This window comes from Aquarana catesbeiana, linkage group LG03 (genome assembly GCF_042186555.1).
Source record: "Aquarana catesbeiana isolate 2022-GZ linkage group LG03, ASM4218655v1, whole genome shotgun sequence".
In the NCBI taxonomy this organism is placed as follows: domain Eukaryota; kingdom Metazoa; phylum Chordata; class Amphibia; order Anura; family Ranidae; genus Aquarana; species Aquarana catesbeiana.
This window is the reverse complement of record NC_133326.1, coordinates 653031626-653052340: the sequence shown is the minus strand read 5'-3', so window position 1 is coordinate 653052340 and position 20715 is coordinate 653031626. Positions and strand designations below refer to the sequence as shown.

At 44.3% G+C, this 20715-nt stretch overlaps 1 protein-coding gene across 3 annotated transcripts in view; it reads right to left on the bottom strand.

Moving 5' to 3' along the window:
- Window positions 1-20715, bottom strand: part of RGL3 (ral guanine nucleotide dissociation stimulator like 3) — a 139298-nt gene that overhangs the window by 53376 nt on the left and 65207 nt on the right. For 2 of the 3 annotated variants that reach the window (XM_073622683.1, XM_073622685.1), the window contains 3 exons: window positions 18590-18676; window positions 7070-7251; window positions 6876-6994 (listed from right to left, as the gene is read on the bottom strand). In XM_073622683.1, the coding sequence (XP_073478784.1) occupies window positions 6876-6994; window positions 7070-7251; window positions 18590-18676 (388 nt within the window). The remainder of the gene's footprint in view (window positions 1-6875; window positions 6995-7069; window positions 7252-18589; window positions 18677-20715) is intronic. The other variant, XM_073622684.1, reaches the window with a different exon arrangement.

Sequence of the window (20715 nt, the reverse complement as noted above, 5' to 3'; positions counted from 1 at the left end):
TCATGGATAGATTTGGGGCAGGTATTGCTGGAGGGAGCCCACCCCTCCTTGGAGGTATAGGGATGCACTGGACACCCAACAAAAACACAGGGGCAGCAAAGGTTTTTTGGCGTGTCACCCTTCCATGTGCCCCTTGCTGTGAAGGCCAGTTATAGGTTGGGGCAGTTGCCATTTGTTTGTACTGTTGGTGAATTGGTGAGGGGACGAACTGGATACCTTCGCTGCCATTGTGCTTTTGCTGGGTGTCCAGTGCGTCCCTAGTGGCTTGGATAAGCTATGAATTATCTTCAACATTACAGAACAAGATGATTTAGATCTGATCAACTACTACTAGCCGTTCATAAAAAAACAATTTGGTTAGGAAAACTGAATACAGTGAGGCATGATGCCAAACATACTGAAAATTTGATTTTAGATTTACATAAGTGTACAAATGAGAAAAATGAGCTAAGGCTGGCCATAGACGGATCGAAATTCGGCTAGTTCAGTAGGAACCGGCGGATTTGTAATCCAGCTATAGGCAGGCTGGTTGTACTGAAGTTGATCTATCGACTGAGGTCTGGTTTTTCTTGTGCGATCACTGCTGGTGGCTATAGATGCCCGCAGTGATCATTGTATTCTGACGGCATGGAAACCTCCCACTGTCATTATTAAATAGTGCAGCGGGAGGGATTCTCCAATCAACAGTGGTGTAGTGGATAGCACTTTCACCTAGCAGTAAGAAGGGTCGCTGGTTCGAATCCCACCCACGACACTACCTGCCTGGAGTTTGCATGTTCTCCCTGTGCCTGCGTGGGTTTCCTCCGGGTACTCCGGTTTCCTCCCACACTCCAAAGACATGCTGGGAGGTTAATTGGATCCTGTCTAAATTGTCCCTAGTATGTATGAATGTGAGTTAGGGACCGTAGATTGTAAGCTCCTTGAGGGTAGGGACTGATGTGAATGTACAATGTATATGTAAAGCGCTGCGTAAATTGAGAGCGCTATATAAGTACCTGAAATAAATAAATAATAAAATAAATAAACAGTGACTGTGCTGATGGGGAAATTGAACAATTTTCTTTCCTTCAACCCATGGTTAAAGGAAGGAAAATTACATAATCTATGGCTTGCTCAACATAGCACCAGGTAGCACTGGGCTGTCTTAAAAACTAAAAGGCTACATTCCCAAGGGCGGGCACTGGCGAAAATCTGTGGACTCCTGCCGGCGGAGCTACCAGCAGCATGCACAAGGTGTTTGTGAACAGCTGTGTCTGACAGATCTGTACTCTATACAAATCAATAGCTGGCGCCACCGCTGTTTGCATGTAACTGCTCATCTGACCTCCTGGCCACCAATGTGAATTGGACCTTAAAGTGGACCTTCAGTCATTTTTTCATCATTCCACCTATTAAATCTTCTGCCCTTGTCCTTTTAACTTTGGATAGTAAATCGGGTACGGTGGAGGGGGCCGAACTTCCAGGGGACTTCGCCGTGGAAGTGGGAGCAAGTACCTGTAAAAAACAGGTATCCACTCCCCCAGCGGCAGGCACCTCCCCCCTAATCTCTATGCGCCGGCACCTAATCTCTATGCGGGGTGTCGGACGCATAGATTTTTTTAGTTTTTTTTTAAGCACGTGATTAGAGGCTGTATCAACAGTGACTGTGTTGATTGGGAAATTGAGCAATTTCCCTTCCTTCAATCCAGTGGCGCAGCTCCATTAGGGGCGCAGGGGTGCTGCCCCCCTAATCCATGCACCCGGCCCCTAACCTATATGCAGGGCGCCGGACGCATGGATTTCAATTGTTTTTTTTGTTTTTTTTAAGCACATGATTAGAGCCAGAGGCTCTATTTGGCTTCAAAAAGGTTGGGTTCGGGGCGCAGAGCACTGCGCCCTGAGCCCACCCACTTTGTGAGATTAGCGAATCAACATTTGCTATTGTCTTCCTGCTTCTCCTCCCGGCCAATCAGGACAGGAAGTGGGTCCTAAGACCGAATTGGCCAGGAGGAGAAGCGACCAGATTGGCTGGGAGGAGAAGCAACCGGATTGGCTGGGAGAAGCCAATGAAGCTGCCAAAGCTGCCCGCGACCTGAATGGGGTGAGTGCAGGGCTGTCAGGCAGGGGGGTTTGTTTGCCACCCCCCCCCCAAAAAAAATTAGACACAAGCCGCCACTGTCCTCCCCCCTCCCCCGAAAGGTGCCAAATGTGGCAGTGGAGGGGGGGGGGGGGGCAAACAAGCAGAGCTTCCCCTTTTAGGTGGCGCTCTGCTTTAACTATTTCCTGTGAAGACCAGATGTTCCGGGGAGCAGCACTAACAGAGCAGGAACTAGCTGCATTGAAAGTTGTAAACTGCAAGTTCTGGGTTAAGAATTTTAAAAAGTTTAATGGGGAAAGTTTAGTTTAATGTGCTTAGTGTATTAAGCCAAAAAATGTTGAGGGCAGCCCAGCATTGCCTGGTACTATGTTTGGAATTTCGCTCGTTTGTACACTTTAACTGACACTTACAAAATATACTAAAAAGTTAATGACTTGGAGATCCAAGTACAACATCTCCCCCCTCCCCCCTTCTTCTCCCCATTATAAGGTTTCAGCTATGTTCAGTGCAGGACAAAGAGAGCTTCACTGACGCCAATGCTACGCTTCGCTGAGTGCCTCCAGTCATTCCCGTGACAGGAAGATGAAATGGAAACTTTATAGACTGGAAGTGACTCCAATATATTGCCTTGTGTAGACAGGACAGGGACTGTGTTTTTGGAAAAGAAAAAAAAGAAAACTAATGCAGCCTTCACATCTCTGGACTGATACTTCGCAATGTGTTATAATTTTGCTCTTGGGTTAGGATACACTATTAAAAAGAAAATTATCTACTAGACTTAGGCTCTACACAGCAGCTAGCATAAATTGCTGGTGACAATATAGAAAATAAAAAAGAAAGTATGCAGCACTTAAAAATCACAAACAGTATATAAAACGACAAATATATTCATAAAAGTGAAAGTCCATAAATCCTAGGGGACACCAAGGGTGCATAGCCAAAAGAACTGCAGGTGAATTAGAAGTCCTCCACCGACACACCAGCACACCGGTCCTCTTACCCCAAGGTATGGACCACTAGATTATAGGTGGTCACTGGTCATACAAGCATTCCAGCACTCCTCTGACTTGTCTCTACTCATCAATGATGACTCACAAATGGATGTGAGCCCCTGTGGAGATAATCTCTCCACAGGTCACATGTATCAAAATGAGAACACACAACGCATCATGGCGCAGTATATCAAAACATTCAAAGACCCCTGACGACGTTCTGATTGGACAAAACGCGTAGGGTGGAGCTTGGTTACCATATGTCACATCGCAACATGAGCGGACCGTGACCATCTTCCTTTGAAAGTTTTGATATACTGCACCATGAGGCGTTGTCTGTTCTCATTTTGATACATGTGACCTGTAGAGAGATTATCGGCGGCTCTCCTGACAAGGGGGGTCAGTGCTGATTGTTTATCAGCGCAGCCCCCCCCCTGCGGATGCCCACACTGGACCACCGGGGATGCCGCCAGGACCACCAGGGTGCCAACCACACATTGATGAGCAGGTATGCCCCCCATGGCCACCAGGGATGCTACACAGTGCCCTAAAAGATGTCAATCAGTGCCCACAAATGGTGCCAGTCAGTGCCCACTATGAATGCCTGGCAAATGTCTCCTCATTAGTGATGCCCAGCAGTGCCACCTACCAGTGCCCATCCGTGCCCATCAGTGCCCACCTATTAGTGCCTATCCTTGCCACCTATCACTGCCACCCATAAGTACCCATCAGTGCAGCCTTTCAGTGCCCATCAGTGCTGCATACCAGTGTCACCTATCAGTGCCCATCAGTGCCGCCTATCAGTGCCCAACATCAGTGCTACCTCATCAGTGCCACCTCATCAGAGCCCATTAGTGCCGCCTTATCAGTGACCGTCAGTGAAGGAGAAAACTTACTTATTTACAAAACTTTATAACAGAAACAAAGAAATTTTTTTTTTCCAAATTTTCGTTCTTTTTTTATTTGTTGCGCAAAAAATAAAAACTGCAGAGGTGATCAAATTCCACCAAAAGAAAGCTCTATTTGTGGGAACAAAATGATAAACAATTTGTTTGGGTACAGTGTAGCATGACCGCGCAATTGTCATTCAAAATGCGACAGCGCTGAAAGCTAAAAATTGTCTTGGGCAGGAAGGGGTGAAAGTGCCCGGTATTGAAGTGGTTAAGGGTTAAATTACACTGCTCTTTTTGTCTGTTTTGGATTTCAGCTCCAGCCCCATTCACAGCGGAGAATTTTGTAATATGTTATTAGTGTCAATAATCGGTTGTGCTGTGCCTCATACAGGTGTGTCCTTACTGTCCCCGCTCAGTCCTAGGTCAGTGATTGGGCTGGAAGTCACCATCATAGTACTCCGGAGTCTGTGATCCCAGTGTTACAACATTCACTTGGCAGGACACAGCGTGCATGCCCACATAAATTATACCCCTATCCGGGCAATCCCAGTTACACAATCTTCTCTCCCTCTTGTAGTGATTTATACATGTCCTAGTTATATTCGCAGAGGTTATGGCGTCATGATGTGTAGCTGTAATACACATTGCACTGATTTATCTTCCACGACCTGGTGTTCTGTTCAGCCACTTCTGTGATTTACACACTACTGCCATAGACCTTGGATGACTTAAAGCGGAGGTCCACACAATTTTTTAAGTTAACCTTAATCCCACCCTCGCATATCATACATTGTCAAATGACAATTTTTTTTTTTTTCATAGTGGGTACCTGTCCAGCTGTGTTTTTAGTTGTCGTTTCCTGTTTCTGACCCCCGCGGGTATGGGCGGGTATCGTCGTCATCTCCGGCGACGCACTGTCTCCTGGGAGGTAAGTGTCATTATTCCCAGGAGTCAGTGCGGATGGCCGACGCTAATTCTCGCGAGATCCCAAAACCGCGTTATCTTCGTTGCCATCACAACGGGGCGGAAACTTTCGACAGAGACGCCGGTTGTGATGGCAACGTGGAAGTTTACGGCGCTCCGCGCCGTACAAACTGAGCATGCGCGGGAAAGAGCGGTGAATGCTGGTAGCTCAGCATTCACTGCATCCAGGAAGTTTATGCTTGTGGGCTTCACATGCCCACAAGCAAGATGAAACCTGCTATCAGCAGATTTTAAAAGTACGTTTTTCGTAAGAAACCGGACATCGGGGGGATATATGTTACCAAACAAGTGAGTGTAACATTGACCATATGTAAGGGTCTGAATGTTTTTAAAAAAAAAAATTGAATTGTCGGTGGACCTCCCCTTTGCATAAATTTTTGTTGAGCCAGGTGGTGCTTGCAGGGTCAACCATGCAGGGCTGGGACAAGGGGTGAGCAGAAGGGACGGCTACCCTGGGCGCAGCGAGTATTGCAGTGATGGAGGCGCCGCAAATTCCTTCTACTATAGGGGCTGACAGGAGTAGTGACAGTGGCATCGCTACTTCTGTCAGCTCAGCGTTGGAAGCGGCAAGGAGAGGAGGAGAGAGACGGGAGGAGGTGCGGGCTGTGCTCTCTCTCCCCCTCCTCCTCATAGGCTCGCAAATCTTTACCATGGGCACTGGATGTTCATATCCTGGCACTGCATCCATGACTCGAATCTGGGCCAACTCAGCAAGCAATTTTGGCAGAAATTCAGTCTGTGTATGGCCAGCTTTAGGCCTTTGTTACATTGGTGACTCTGGTGACACCGACCACTGATGACACCTTGCCAAAGTTAGAATCGCTAAAATTCAAGCTGATTTTCATTGCTCTTGCTTTGTCTTTGCCTCCTTGCAAGCAAAAATTTGAGTTTCAGCAACATTTGAGCATCTTCCTTTAGGAGTACTGGTTTGGTCACAGACCAGCCCCTATCTGAACAGTGGAGTGACCATAGCACATTGCCGAGGTCATGCCTTTGCCGGTTGCAGAAAAAAGTGATAATCGCTAACCTGACTGTGACTTCTAACAGAAGAGGTTCCCCATTTTCCCTATCTGTCTTGACAGACAGAAGACCACCTTTGACATTCAATGGTCCGTCCTCCATTTAATGGTTGAGTTGCAGTATCAGATTTCACCATTAGGTATTGATTCTTGTAAAATGTGATAAAAATCAGGCAATTCCATCCTCTGTATTTGCCATAAATATAGATTTTGATTTTGCTTTGACACCCCCCAAAGTACAGTAGATGTAAGCTCAACCTGGATGCCATTTATTTTACTACAGCACTGTGTATTAGAACAATTGCTATTTTTTTAAAATAATGTTATGTTTTTTTTTACCTCTCTTTCATTGTTTGTTGTTCCATTTATAATTTATGTACTTCGGTCCATGAAAACGTGGCCCCTACTTGTGTAATGTGTGATGAAGAATAGGAATAATAATTTCCCTGTTGGGTTTAATAAAGTATTCTGTATATGGACACTTGGATTTTCCAATGGAATATGGTGACAACATTGAGGCACAGTTGGAAGACAGGGACAGAATGTTGTCACCTTCTAACAGAAAGAGCCTGACCAAGGCCCCTCATGGCAGGATCACCCGGTATTATTTTAATCAAAGCTGCATAATTAAAAATGTAAAAAAAGACTTTTGCATCAACAGTAATACGGTAAAAACTAATATGAGATGTTGATGATTGGGTTTATTTCTACTTTAATGAGGGTAGGTATAAATAGCAGACACATCCTCTAATCTGGCCAAATTATGTCTAGACATGAACATAACTTGGAACATAGCCTCAATCACAAGGAATCAAGAGAGTCTCTCCAAAGTAGGAATGGTTAGGGAATTATGTAATATGTATACAATGTAATCTATAATATGTCTGTAAATTTGTACCCAAGTACTTACCACATCTATGAGGGTTAGTTGTTCTGCCACATCCTGTGGTGGGTTCGACAATAAAGAAGTACTATGTGCAGAGGTATGTTCACAGTCTCCCTCTGCTGGTCGGGTTATATGCCTCCAATCTAATATAAAGAAAGAAGAGCAAGGTAAGGAACAAGTCTAGAGTATGCACAGACTCTTTGGTTAGCGGATCTTACCATTCTGCGATGGGTCCTGCTCTCCCTCCTCTTCTAGACTTTTAAGAAGGCGGAGTAGCTGGCTGAGTGTCTCTCGACTGTCCTGGCTTAGATAGTGGGAGACGAGTTGTAAACACTGTGGGGAGTCACGAAAGTCCTGAGGGTGTCTCTCCAGCCAGGTCTGGAGGAGGCCACGGACCACCCTAAAGTGAAAGCAGGATCTAGTCAGTTCTTTGAGAGAAATGTTGAGAAAAGTGGACTAAAATCTAGACTGGCATTAACATAGCTTCCATCTGACCCTTATTTAAAGAGACTGACCTTGCAACCAAATCCCTCTGTCCCTCTTTCCTCCTCAGCTTTCCCTCAGATCTTGGTCAGATGTACAGACATCTAAAATTGTATTTTTTACCTCTTAACCTAGCATCATGTAACTGCAGGGGCATTAATACCCTGGAGAAGCGCAGCCAGATCCTCTATCACTTCCACAAACAACAAGCTATTCTATTATTACAGGAGACGCACTACCGTACTGGCTCAACGCCTACAATACGCAACCGCTATTACACTACTTGGTTTCACAGCACTAACCCTCTAGCTAAATCCAAAGGGGTCTCAATTACGTTACGTTTCATAGATCTTTTCACCCTGAAGATCTTGACTCCTGTATTGATGATAATGGCCTCTTTATATTTCTCAAACTGAAGCTAAATAATTTTCTCTTTACAGTGGCTAATATCTATGCTCCCAACATGGACCAGGCTCGCTTCCTTTCTACCACTCTCACCAGACTCTACCCTTTCGGGGGTTCCTGTGTCATCACCGGAGGTGATTTCAATGTTGCTCTGTCCCCGTCTGCCGACACATCCTCGGGTAAGTCATCCGTGACCACATCCTCTCTCTCCCACATCAAATCCCTTCTACACTCCCATCACTTAGTAGATGTCTGGCACATACACCACCCCTCAGAAAAAGACTACAGTTATTTCTCCATAGCCCACAACTCCTACAGTAGATTAGATTATTTGTTCATCTCACAATCCCTCCTGGATACTCCCTTACAAACCTCCCTGGGGCACGCCCTAGGGTCTGGCCACTCCCCTGTATACCTGTCCTTTGCCCGTCCACCACAATCTCGTAGAGGGGCATCTTGGCGTCTCAATGACGATCTACTCCAGGACTCAGTGTGTATCGCTGAAGTTACCAAGGCGATTCAACACTTTAGGTCTGATCATTCCTCTGACACCACCACCCCACTTATTCAATGGGAAGCCCTGAAATGTGTGGTCCGAGGCGTACTCATACAGAATGACTCTCATTTAAAAAAGATCAGATCGGACAAAATCCGATGTCTCCTGACCACCATTTCAGATCTAGAATCCTTCCATAAACAAACATTAGAGCCGTCCACCTTTGTCACCTTATCAAACGCTCGCCGAGACCTTCTCCAATTGCTTGACTCTCACTCTTTGATAGCCCGAGACCGAGCCTGCAATTATCATTATTCGATAGCCAGTAAGTATGGCCAACACCTGGCATGGGTTATTCACCCTAGACTCCCCCACCATTCCACCCCCTTCATCACCAAAACTGACCAGACTAAGGTTTTTAATACAAAATGTATATCCACCTCATTTAGGGACTTTTATTCCCAGTTATACAATCTCACACAGAACGCTCCAAACAGCCCCACATCTCCCTCTCAGGACACTATGCAGGCCTACATAACTGAAACGGCGTTACACACAATTGATCCCCAGCAATCTTCAGACCTGGACAGACCCTTGGCAGAACCAGAATTTCTGGGTGCCATCAAGGGCCTAAAACTAGGCAAATGTCCAGGCCCGGATGGCTATACCCCACGATATTACAAAACATTTGCACCGCTGCTAACGCCATTCCTTGCCCGGGCCTTCAACGCCATCGACAACACTACCCTTCCCTCCAGAGATCTCCTCTTAGCCAACGTATCCATCCTTCTGAAACCCGGTAAGGATCCCTCACAGTGCAGTAGCTACCGCCCCATATCCCTACTAAATATAGACCTAAAATTATTCGCGAAGGTCCTCGCCAACCGCCTTTCGCCACTACTGCCAGGGATTATTCACAGAGATCAGGTCGGCTTTGTCCTGGGCAGGGAAGCCCGAGACAACACGACTAAAACCATACACCTCATCTCCTATATTCAACGTCACCGCCAGCAGGCATGCCTCCTGTCTTTTTAAGCTGAAAAGGCATTTGACCGGGTCAACTGGCGCTTTCTGCGATTTTCCCTAGAACAAATAAGTCTCGGATCCCCCTTCATCTCCAAAATCATGTCTCTTTACTCACACCCCTCTGCATCGGTCTTGGTGAATGGCACCTCGTCAGAGGCGTTCGATATATTCAATGGCACCCGTCAAGGTTGTCCTCTCTCCCCGCTCCTATTTGTTATCGTAATTGAACACCTGGCGTGTGCCATCTGTTAAAATGCCTCCATACTAGTTATTCAAACACCCTCTGAACACCGTAAACTATCTCTTTACGTGTATGATTTGTTAATATATGCTCGACAACCCCACACGACCCTCCCCTCACTCTTCTCCGAATTTAAACGCTTCGGCTCACTAAGTAATTTTAAGCTCAACATCTCCAAAACAGAGGCCCTCAACATCTCTCTACCCACATCAACCATGTCCTCCCTTCGCTCCAATTATTCCTGTCAACCTCTCTAATTTCTTTACACTAAACTACATCCCTCTCCTCTCCCGTCTCCGGAAGGACTTGGCTTCCTGGGCGGGGGTGGAGGGGGGGGCTTTGGGGGTACGGCCCTACCCTGGTTTGGTCACATTAACACCCTCAAGATGGACACCCTACCCAAATTATGATATCTCTTCCAAACCTGTTATCATCCCCAAATCCTTCTTTTTTGCCCTACGCTCTCTCTCTATTCATTTTATATGGAACAAGGGACTATCCAGAGTCAAGTACAAATTACTCACATGTCTGAAGCTACAGGGTGGCACAGGCTTACCAGATTATGAGCTTTATTATAAATCTACTCTCATGGCCCGCACCCTAGAGTGGTTCCCACGACCTTTTCAAAAAGCCTCAGTAATGGTCGAGCAGGACCTAGCTCCTGTCGATTTACGGGCTCTCCTCTGGGGTTACAAGGGCAGCTTCCCTCATTTATCCTGCACCTCACCTCTAACTATAGCTGTCCTCGTACTTTGGTATAGGAGAGGGCTATGCAAGGTTCTTTACTCGGATCCCTCCTCCTTATCCTCCCTATTTGACAATCCGACCTTCCCGCAGGGCATCGGGGAACATACACTTGGTTCATTTCACCGCTCCTCCTGGCTTAGGCACATACTTTCATCCACTAGGGAACCAGGACCCCGATCGTCCCTGAGGGGACGCGCAACTGGCTCACTTCCCTACAACTAACAACCTTTGCGAAACACCTATTCCTCTCATCTCAAATCCACTGCCCAATCTATGTATTCGAACATCTAAGCTCCCGCCAAAAGCTACCCAGACATCTACTCTCCCACATTTACAGCTTAATCTAGGCCCTTACTCAGATGACCTACCCACTTACACCAGGATGTGGTTGACAGACCTGGGAAAAACCCTCTCCAGAGCGGAATGGCAGATTCCATTCCACTTCGCACACAAGTCCTCTATCTCCTGTTACTCACAAGAGAAGAACTTCAAGATCCTGTCCAGATTGTACAGGGACCCCGCTACACTACAAAGAATATTTCCATCTACCTCATCCTCCTGCTGGCGATGCAATGCAGCCACGGGCACTTATCTTCATGTCTGGTGGGAGTGTGAACGGATATGACCCTTCTGGAAACAGGTATTTCAGGTGTATGATAAAACATATGAGGAATCTTTACAGCTAACTCCTGATATAGCCCTTCTTTCCATGTTGCCAGGATCAATAGCCTCCCAGAAATGATGTCTTATACGTTTTTTTCTGTCGGCGGCCCGACAACTCATTCCCCTCTTTTGGAAAACAACCAACCCCCCCCCCCCGAGGGCTTTCACATTGGAGCGGTTCGCTGGCAGGATGGGAAAAAAGACCTGCTAGCAGCATCTTTGGAGCGGTGAAGGAGCGGTGTGTATACCGCTCCTCCACCACTCCTGTGCATTAAAATCAATGGGATGCCCATTAAAATCTGCAGAGGCGCTTTGCGCTGGTTTTTAACCCTTTCCCGGCCGTTCACGCCCCAGTGTGAAAGGGACCTTAAAGCCACTTATAAAAGTGATCCAAATCCGCCACTCGGACCAGTTTAATCAGAAAGACCGGCGCCTTTTATCAGAAAGACAGGGAAAAATTTAAACCGGGGTTATGGAATCTAGTACATCCATCAAAGCACTGATGTATTTTCCCAGTTAGGCGGTCGACACGTGGGTATCAATGGGTCAATAAGCATAAAATCAATTATCGGTCATTTGGAAACCAGTGATTACTACCTGGGAATGTAGCATTTGGCAATATAATACCTATAGTGAATGCATATCAGTTCTGTTTCATGGGGTAATATTGTTACAAAATTCTTTCAGATTTGGTAAAATAGAACGCTACTTAAAGAAGCCCATTGGTCTGATATTAAAACAAGGAGCCGTTAACAGACTAAACTAACACATTATTTAACCACTTGCCGCCCGCCATATAGCAAAATGACATCAGCAAAGTGGTTGTGTTATCCTAACTGGACGTCATATGACGTCTTTCAGGATAACAAGGGGCGCGCATCATGGCGATCGTTGTTGCGGTGTGTCAGCCTGACACACCGCAACTCTGATCTAGGTAAAGAGTCTCTGACGGAGACTCTTTACCACGTGATCAGCCGTGTCCAATCATGGCTGATCACGATGTAAACAGTAAGAGCCGCTAATCGGCTTTTCCTCACTTGCGTCTGTCAGACAGGAGTAGAGGAGAGCCGATTGTCTGCTCTTCTGACAGGGGGGGGGCTGTGCTGATTATCAGCGCAGCCCCCCCAAGGATGCCCACACTGGACCACCAGGGACGCCACCAGGACCACCCAGGATGCCCACCACTAGTACCACTAGGTATGCCACCAATGGCCACCAGGGATGCCAATCAGTGCCCACAATGGATGCCAATCAGTGCCCACAATGGGCATCACTGATTGGCAGGCATTGTTTGGCACTGATTGGCATCCATCAGTACCATCCATTAGTGTATATCAGTGCCACCTATCAGTGCCCATCTGTGCCACCTATCAGTGCCCATCTGTGTCGCCTATCAGTGCCCACCAGTGCCGCCTATCAGTGCCCATCGGTGCCACCTTGTAGTGCTCATCAGTGCCACCGATGTGTACCCATCAGTGCTGCATATCAGGGTCACCTATCAATGCCCATCAGTGGCAGCCTATCAGTGCCGCATATTAGTGCCCATCATCAGTGCCCATCAGTGCCACCTCATCGGTGCCCATCAGTGCCCGTCAGTGCAGCCTCATCAGTGCCCATCAGTGAAGGAGAAAACTTACTTATTTACAAAGTTTTGTAACAGAAACAAAAAAAAAACCTTTTCTTTCAACATTTTCGGTCTTTTTTTCTATTTGTTTAGCAGAAAATAAAATTCCCAGAGGTGATCAAATACCACCAAAAGAAAGCTCTATTTGTGGGAACAAAATTATAAAAATTTAGTTTGGGTACAGTGTAGCATGACCGCGCCAGTGTCATTCAAAGTGTGACAGCGCTGAAAGCTGAAAATTGGTCTGGGCAGGAAGGTGTATGGAAGTGCCCTGTACTGAAGTGGTTAAGAGCCAGTCCACCCATAAACCATATTTCAGTTTTTTGTAGATGCTGGAAAGTAAACCACCTTACAATTTGTATATCTCTTGGGAACTCTATTTGTGAGATCTCTGTGCTGAGTTTCCGGGTTTGCGCATCTGCTGTGCCCGTTATGAGGTTTTCAAACCACAGACGGTAACAGGAGTAGCTGGAACACGCAAAGGTAGGCAGGAACACCCAAGGTTGGATGGAGATAGATCCATTAAAAATACCGCTTTCAAATCGATTTGTACGATAATCTGATTGTTAGTACACCGCTTTTTCGAGAGCCGATCACAACAGTTTTACCTGAAATTATCTGAAGGGACAAACACAAACATTTTTCTCGTACGATACCAGATCGTACCATTGTCATTTAATCAGTACAGTTCTCGTCCGAAAATACAATGCAATACATGACATAATTTCCGAAGTTGTATTCTGTCGTACGAGAATTTTCATAAATTGAGTAACCTCTTCATTTTCGATATGAGACTAGCATGCAAAAAAAAAAAAAAAAAATGCACGATCATTCGTCCGATATTCTCATCATTTGTGCAACCCTTAAGGAAGCTTATGCAAACATGCAATATTCATTTTATGAAAAGGATGTAAAAAACTGCAATACTTTTTTTTTTTTTTTTTTTTTTGCATCATACATAGAAGAAGAACACATTGCAGTTCTTTTATCAGTAATAATAAATTATGCCGCAGTGAGGTCATGCAAAACAGCTGTTGTTTGGGATAGATGGCCTTTCCTTTACAGAAATATTCCAGTTTGTTATATAGCAATGAATCATTGTGGAATTCCACAGAATGTTTTCTATTTCCTAGAAGGAATAGTGCATGGACCTGGTTAGAGGAGGCCGTCAGACACTGCAAAGAACTCGATGTTCTCCAAGTATCTCAGTCTGTGGTTCAAAAATGAGATGAATCAGTTTCTTGGTTAGTACATCTGTTCAGGAATGATTTGGATGCAGCGGAGGGACGGCATTGGACAAGAGTGTCTCCACTGGGCCAGTCTTCCTTTTAGGAAACATAGAGAGCGTGAGATGATGAAAGCTTTTCATTTTGTACATATACACAGTGCTGTGAAAAAGTATTTGCCCCCTTCCTGATTTTTTTTTATTTTTGTTTGCATATTTGTCACACTTAAATGATTTAGATCATCTACCAAGTTTTAACCACTTCCTGACCAGCTTACACCGATATACATCGGCACTTTGAAGAGGGATATCGTTGTTATGGCAGCAGCTAGCTACCATAACCCCGGTATCCTCTTCTTCAGTGAGCGGTCCGGTTTCCGATAAAAGTGGTCTCTGTGGCGGATTCACCCCCCCCCCCTCCTGCCATTCTCCGGTGCCCACCGGAGCCGTCGGTAGCAGTGGAGGTGATCGGGTCTGCTGAAGATGGCCTTCACCCGTCTTGATACCATTGCACATTTTTACAAATAAATATATGAAAAGTGTGGCGTGCATTTGTATTCAGCCCCCCTGATTCAATACTTTGTAGAACCACCTTTTGCTGCAATTACAGCTGCAAGTCTTTTTGGGGATGTCTCTACCAGTTTTGCACATCTAGAGAGTGAACTTGTTTGCCCATTCTTCTTTACAAAATAGCTTAAGCTCTGTCAGATTGGATGGAGAACGTCTGTGAACAGCAATTTTCAAGTCTTGCCACAGATTCTTAATTGGATTTAAGTCTGGACATTGACTGGGCCATTCTAACACATGAATATGCCATTCCATTGTATCAAGTCCTTTGCAGACTCTTAACAGGTTTTCTTCTAAGATTGCCCTGTATTTGGCTCCATCCATCTTCCCATCAACTCTGACCAGCTTCCCTGTCCCTGCTGAGGAAAAGCATCCCCACAACATGATGCTGGCACTTTTTTCCACGTTTGCTGTGTCCCCCATATGGCTTCTCGCAAACTGCAAACTGGACTTCTTATGTATTTCTTTTAACAATGACTTTCTTCTTGTCACTCTTCCATAAAGGTCAGATTTGTGGAGAGCACGACTAATAGTTGTCCTGTGGACAGATTCTTCCACCTGAGCTTTGGATCTCTGCAGCTCCTCCAGAGTTACCATGGGCCTCTTGGCTGCTTCTCTGATTAACGCTCTCCTTGCCCGGCCTGTCAGTTTAGGTGGACAGCCATGTCTTGGTAGGTTTGTGCCATTCTCTTTCTATTTTCAGATGATGAATGGTCCGTGAGATGTTCAAAGCTTGGGATATTTTGTTATAACCTAACCCTGCTTTAAAGCCTCCACAACTTTATCCTTGACCTGTCTGGTGTGTTCCTTGGCCTTCATGATGCTGTTTGATCTCTAAGGTTCTCTAACAAACCTCTGGGGGCTTCACAGAACAGCTCTATTTATACTGAGATTAAATTACACACAGGTGGACTCTAGACTTCTGAAGGTAATTGGTCCCACTAGATTTTAGTTAAGGGTATCAAAGTAAAGGGAGCTGAATACAAATGCACACCACACTTTTCACATCTTATTTGTAAAAAAATTGAAAACCATTTATCATTTTCCTTCCACTTCACAATTATGTGCCACTTTGTGTTGGTCTATCACATAAAATTCCAATAAAATTCATTCGCGTTTTTGGTTGTAACATGACAAAATGTGGAAAATTTCAAGGGGTATGAATACTTTTTCAAGACACTCTAAATCATGAATGAACTGTGATTAACCACAATTTTTGGAAAGCTGAGTTAAATTGGACTTGTCACACCCAGGCCTGATTACTGCTAGACCTGTTGAATCAAGAAATTACTTAAATAGAAGCTGTCTGAAGCACACTAAAAGATCTAAAAAAGCAACATATCATGCAAAGATCTAAAGAAATTCAAGAACAGATGAGAGACAAAGTAAATGACCTGTATCAGTCTGAAAAGGTTTACAAAGCCATTTCTAAAGCCTCTTACACACTACTGGATTTTCGGCAGGGAAATGTGTTTAATGATAGACTGTTGGCCTAAAATCCAACCGTTAATACGCTCCATAAGGCAATTGTTGTCCAACTTTCCGCCAACAAATGTTGAATGGCAGTCTAGTAAATTTTCAACAAGTCCATCACACAAAAGTTGAAAGTACAAACACACATGCTCAGAATCAATGCTCACCAAACAAGACATTAGCAGAAGGTGCCCAAAAGGTGGCGTTCAAGAGCTGAAATTCCTCATAGTACGTCACTACGTTCGTGTTTGTTGGCCGAAAATTGTGTACTGTTTGGATGCAAGACAAGTTCCTGGCATACGCCCTTCGGACAAAAGTCTGATGCTTTGTTGGCCAACAATCTGATCGTGTGTATGAGCCTTAAGGCTTTGGGACTCTAGTGAACCACAGTGAGAGCCAATATGCACAAATGGAGAAAACTTGGAGCAGTGATGAACATTCCCTGGAGTGGCCGGCCTACCAAGATTACTCCAAGAGCACAATTACAACTCATCCAGGAGGTCATGAAAGAACCCAAAACAACATCTAAACAACTACAGGCCTCAACTGCCTCAGTTGAGGTCAGTGTTCATGATTCAACAATAAGAAACAGACTGGGCAAAAATGGCATCCATGGGATGCCTGGGAGTTCCAAGGCCAAAGCCACTGCTGACCAAAAAGAACACGAAGGAATGTCTCACATTTGCCGAAAAACATCTTGATTATCCCCAAGACTTTTGGCCAAATATTCTGTGGACTGATGGGACAAAAGTTGAACTTTTTGGAAGGTGTGCGTCCTGATACATCTGGCGTAAAACTAACACAGCATTTCATAAAAAGAACATCATACCAACAGTCACACATGGTGGTGCTAGTGTGATGGTCTGGGGCTGGACGACTTGCCATAATTTATGGAACCTTGAATTTTGCGCTCTGCCAGAAAATCCTGAAGCAGAATGTGTGGACATCAGTTTGTGACCTCAAGCTCAAGCGCTCTTGGGTTATGCAGCAGGAGAATGATACGAAAAACACAACAGCAAGTCCACCTTTGAATGGCTCAAAAAAACAAAATTAAGGTTTTGGAGTGGCCTAGTCAAAGTCCGGACTTAAATCCAATTGAGATGCTGTGGCATAACCTCAAACATGCTTGAAAAAACTCCAATATGGCCGAATTAAAACAATTCTGCAAATAAGAATGGGCCAGAATTATCACAAATGCTTGATTGCAGTTGTTGCCACCAAGGGTGGCACAATCGGTTATTAGATTTAGGTAGCAATTACTCTTTCACATAGGGCCAGGCAGGTTTAGACAGTTTATTCCCTTAATAAATGAAATCATCATTTAAAAAATGCATTTTGTATTTACTCGGGTTATCTTTATGTAATATTAAAATTAGTTTGATGACCTGAATCCTAAGTGTGACAAATATCCAAAAAAAAAAAAATCAGGAAGGGGCAAATACTTTTTCACAGCATTGTATACATAGTACAGCATGTTATCTATACATGTTTCAAGGAATTGTGAATATGTGGAATTCCATGTCCATCCCAGGCTGGCTCTATTGGTAGAAAAGACATATCCACTTTGTCTTGTTTTGTACTTTAAGGGACCCTTTCAAAAAAGAAATACGGAGTGTGCCATTGCTAAAAATGTTGGATATCTGGCTGACCATCTGGCTCTGTTGTTTTGTGGGTCACTGCAGCAGGACACACATGCAGATCTCCAGTCCTCTTGCCCTCTCAGTACTTCCATTTGCTCCCTGAACCTTCCCCTGTGCCTATACTTTAAATTTCTTACATACATACCTTAACTGAATCTGTATGCTGAATGCTGGCCCAGGTGACGTTATAGGTACTTACTCCTTTTATCTGGTGGCAACAGTACTGCAACACTAAAGGGCACTTATGACATGTGAGCACTATTCAGTGCAGCAGTACTGTGAGTGAAGTCTGGTGTAATGACACACCCCCAGGGTGTGGGTCCATGACAGCCTGGGCTCGCAGCAGTAGGTTGGCTGGTGCTGGCTGCCATTCAACCCAGAAGTGGGCAGCAATGAGCAGCAGAGAAGGGCAGCACTGGAGTATGGCAAGGGAAAGACAAGTAAAGCAATTTTCTTTTTGGAATCAAGAAGGGGATTGGGGGTGGGGGGGGGGAAGAGATACCAAAAATAAATAAATAAATAAAAGAAACTAAAAACCTAACTATGCCCTTCTTTATCCAAAACTAAAAATAGAAACTGAAAGCAGGCCAAAGATGGATTCTGTCTGGTTGGTACTGGTCATCAAAATAAAGGTAGAACTAAAGGCAAATGTTTTTTTTTTACATTTTGGATAGCGTAAGGGAGGGTTGTAACTTCTGTTGGTTTTTTTTTTTTTTTTTTGCCATCTGTGTCCCATTGGGGAGAGGGCCCTTCACCTCCTGTTCCATTGCCTCCTGTTCTGGTAACAACCCAAAATTTGGGATTTTCTTTCACTTTTATGCTCGGTGATAATAGCAAACAGGGCACTGATGCATAGAAAACAATGAAAACCTGATAGGTGTTTTAATCTCTTGCCATCGTATCCAAAAAAAAACATTTTTTTAAAGTTTTGCCTTTAATTTAAAAACCAGAACAAAAAAATTAAATAAAAACTTTGTTAAATGAAGTTAAAGGCATGGCAGAAGCAAAGAGCTGCAAGTGGCTGTTAAACCAAATTCACCCAGTAATGTTAATAAATTAATTTGGAAAAAAGCAGTGTTCCATGACAGATTGCACAGTGAAACCAGCTTTCCTGCTGGAGGTTTTAGGTGGCCTGGGTTGACACTCACAATAACACTGACCTCTGCACAGATGCCGTGTCTGGAACAGGGCTCCCAGGAGATGCGGATTCCTTGTCGCCCAATCTTTCCACGCGTCTGTTAATGAACAGAAGATCCGATAATTGAGACACACTTTTACCAACAGTTATCTTAAAAGAACATTCCAATCAAACTTAAAAACAGAAAATTCCAGGAGACCTAGCCAACTTTAATAGAAATTTGAGCCCTGAAAATGATAGACTTTATTATTAATAAGAGTAAGCGAGTAAAAGGGATGTTCCCTACATGTTTCGCCAAGGCATTGGCTTCTTCAGGGGAATAGGATGTAACCAATACAGTAAATGTTGCTCCCAATCCTCCCAAGTGGCAGGGTCCATACGGGGTCCGCCCCTTGGAAACAGCCAATTCCAAGGGGCACTGTACATATCCGAAGTCTCCATACAAGTTTATCCACCTCAAGTCTTTACCGATAAGTCTCCATTGGTTGATTGGATATTTTCCGCTATTCCAGCGCCCGTCCTTTAATTCTCTATCTTCATTTTTTCCTGTTTTTATTCGCCTCCTTTTGGCCCCCTGCAGCCACACTACGGTGGTATTGGTTTGCCTCCCTTGGGAAGCTACCACGTGCGGGTCCCGCCATTTGGGAGGATTGGGAGCAACATTTACTATATTGGTTACGTCCTATTCCCCTGAAGAAGCCAATGTCCTGGCGAAACATGTAGGGAAGATTGGACCCATCACCATAACTGGCCTATACCATCTGGGCCATTAATAAATCATTTTCTGTGCTTCCTGATTGTTGCTTCCCACACAATATTTGTTTGTTTAATATATATTGTAAAAAAAATTGTCATTTTAATACTAATTCTGATTGAGTTGTTTTGGCACCACAATAATCCCCATCCCTTGTACTCGCTTACTCCAGTTTCTTTTGGGATGAGGTGCCGTATCTAATCAGGACATATCAGCCACTTTTCCTAACTATTATTAATAAGACTTACAGTGAACTTTCGATGACTCTAGAGTTTCAGAATACTGCTTGGACATGCTCAGAAACAACAGAGACAACATACCCAGCTGTGGAATATTGTATGGAGTAGCTATCTGACAAAAGCCTCTTCTCTGGCCATTTGGTAGCATAATCTATGGATTAGGTGGAATGTCATTTCAAAGGAGGTGGGAGGGGAACAGGAATTATTTGACCCTAAATGGCAGCTGGTGTGTTAAAAAATTACCTTTATTAAGCTTCTGTCCTAACCTAAGAGCGCCCCCCCCACCCCCACCCCCATTGGCTCAATGTAGCAGTCTTAGCATACGGAAAAGGGAGTGTCTCGACCTGGAAGGGGATGAGGAGGGGTGGGTTTTTATAAGTGTATATATCAGATCACAGACCCCTAGCTCAGTCTATTTGGTTTGTGGTCTAAGAAGCATGGGGGCATAAGATTTCTCTCTATAATACACCTCCTTTTACTTTGTTTATGTGTAACTTCATCTTTCTGTAATTGTCTTTGTCCATTGGCAACGCTGTATTTGTAACATCACTGCTTTTAAGGTTGTATCATCTACGTTATATTTTATAATATCTGATCATTCTAATGTTTCTTTTCCGTACAAATAAATTAGATCTTTGTATTTTAGCACCGTTATTTCCTTATTGATTTCATGGGTTATAGCTGCAAATGCATTGGCTAGACTCAAAGACGAAAGGTTGTAATCACTTATGGTATACATCGTTAATCATATAAGTGAGGTAGGTAAACATTGTCATCACACAACCCAGCCAACTTACCCAAGGCTCTTGTGCTTCACAATGGACCTTTGTCAATCCACCAGTCCATTTTGATGCGTGTAACCCTTGGCTTAGAAGAGGGTTAAGGAGATCCATGGTTCTGGGGGCACCTAATCCCTAATTCTGCAGACCTGAAATGGTCTAAACCAGTGTTTCTCAACCTTTTTATAGTTAAGGCGCCCTTTAAAATTATGGACAGTTTCGAAATGTAAAAAAAACTATTCTAAATAGCTTTACACAATGCAGCAACACCCATACGTAGGACACCCAATGTTATAGGGGATTTATTCTTACAAATCAAATACACTTTTGCACACTGATACTGACTTGTGTTTCTTTTCTCCCT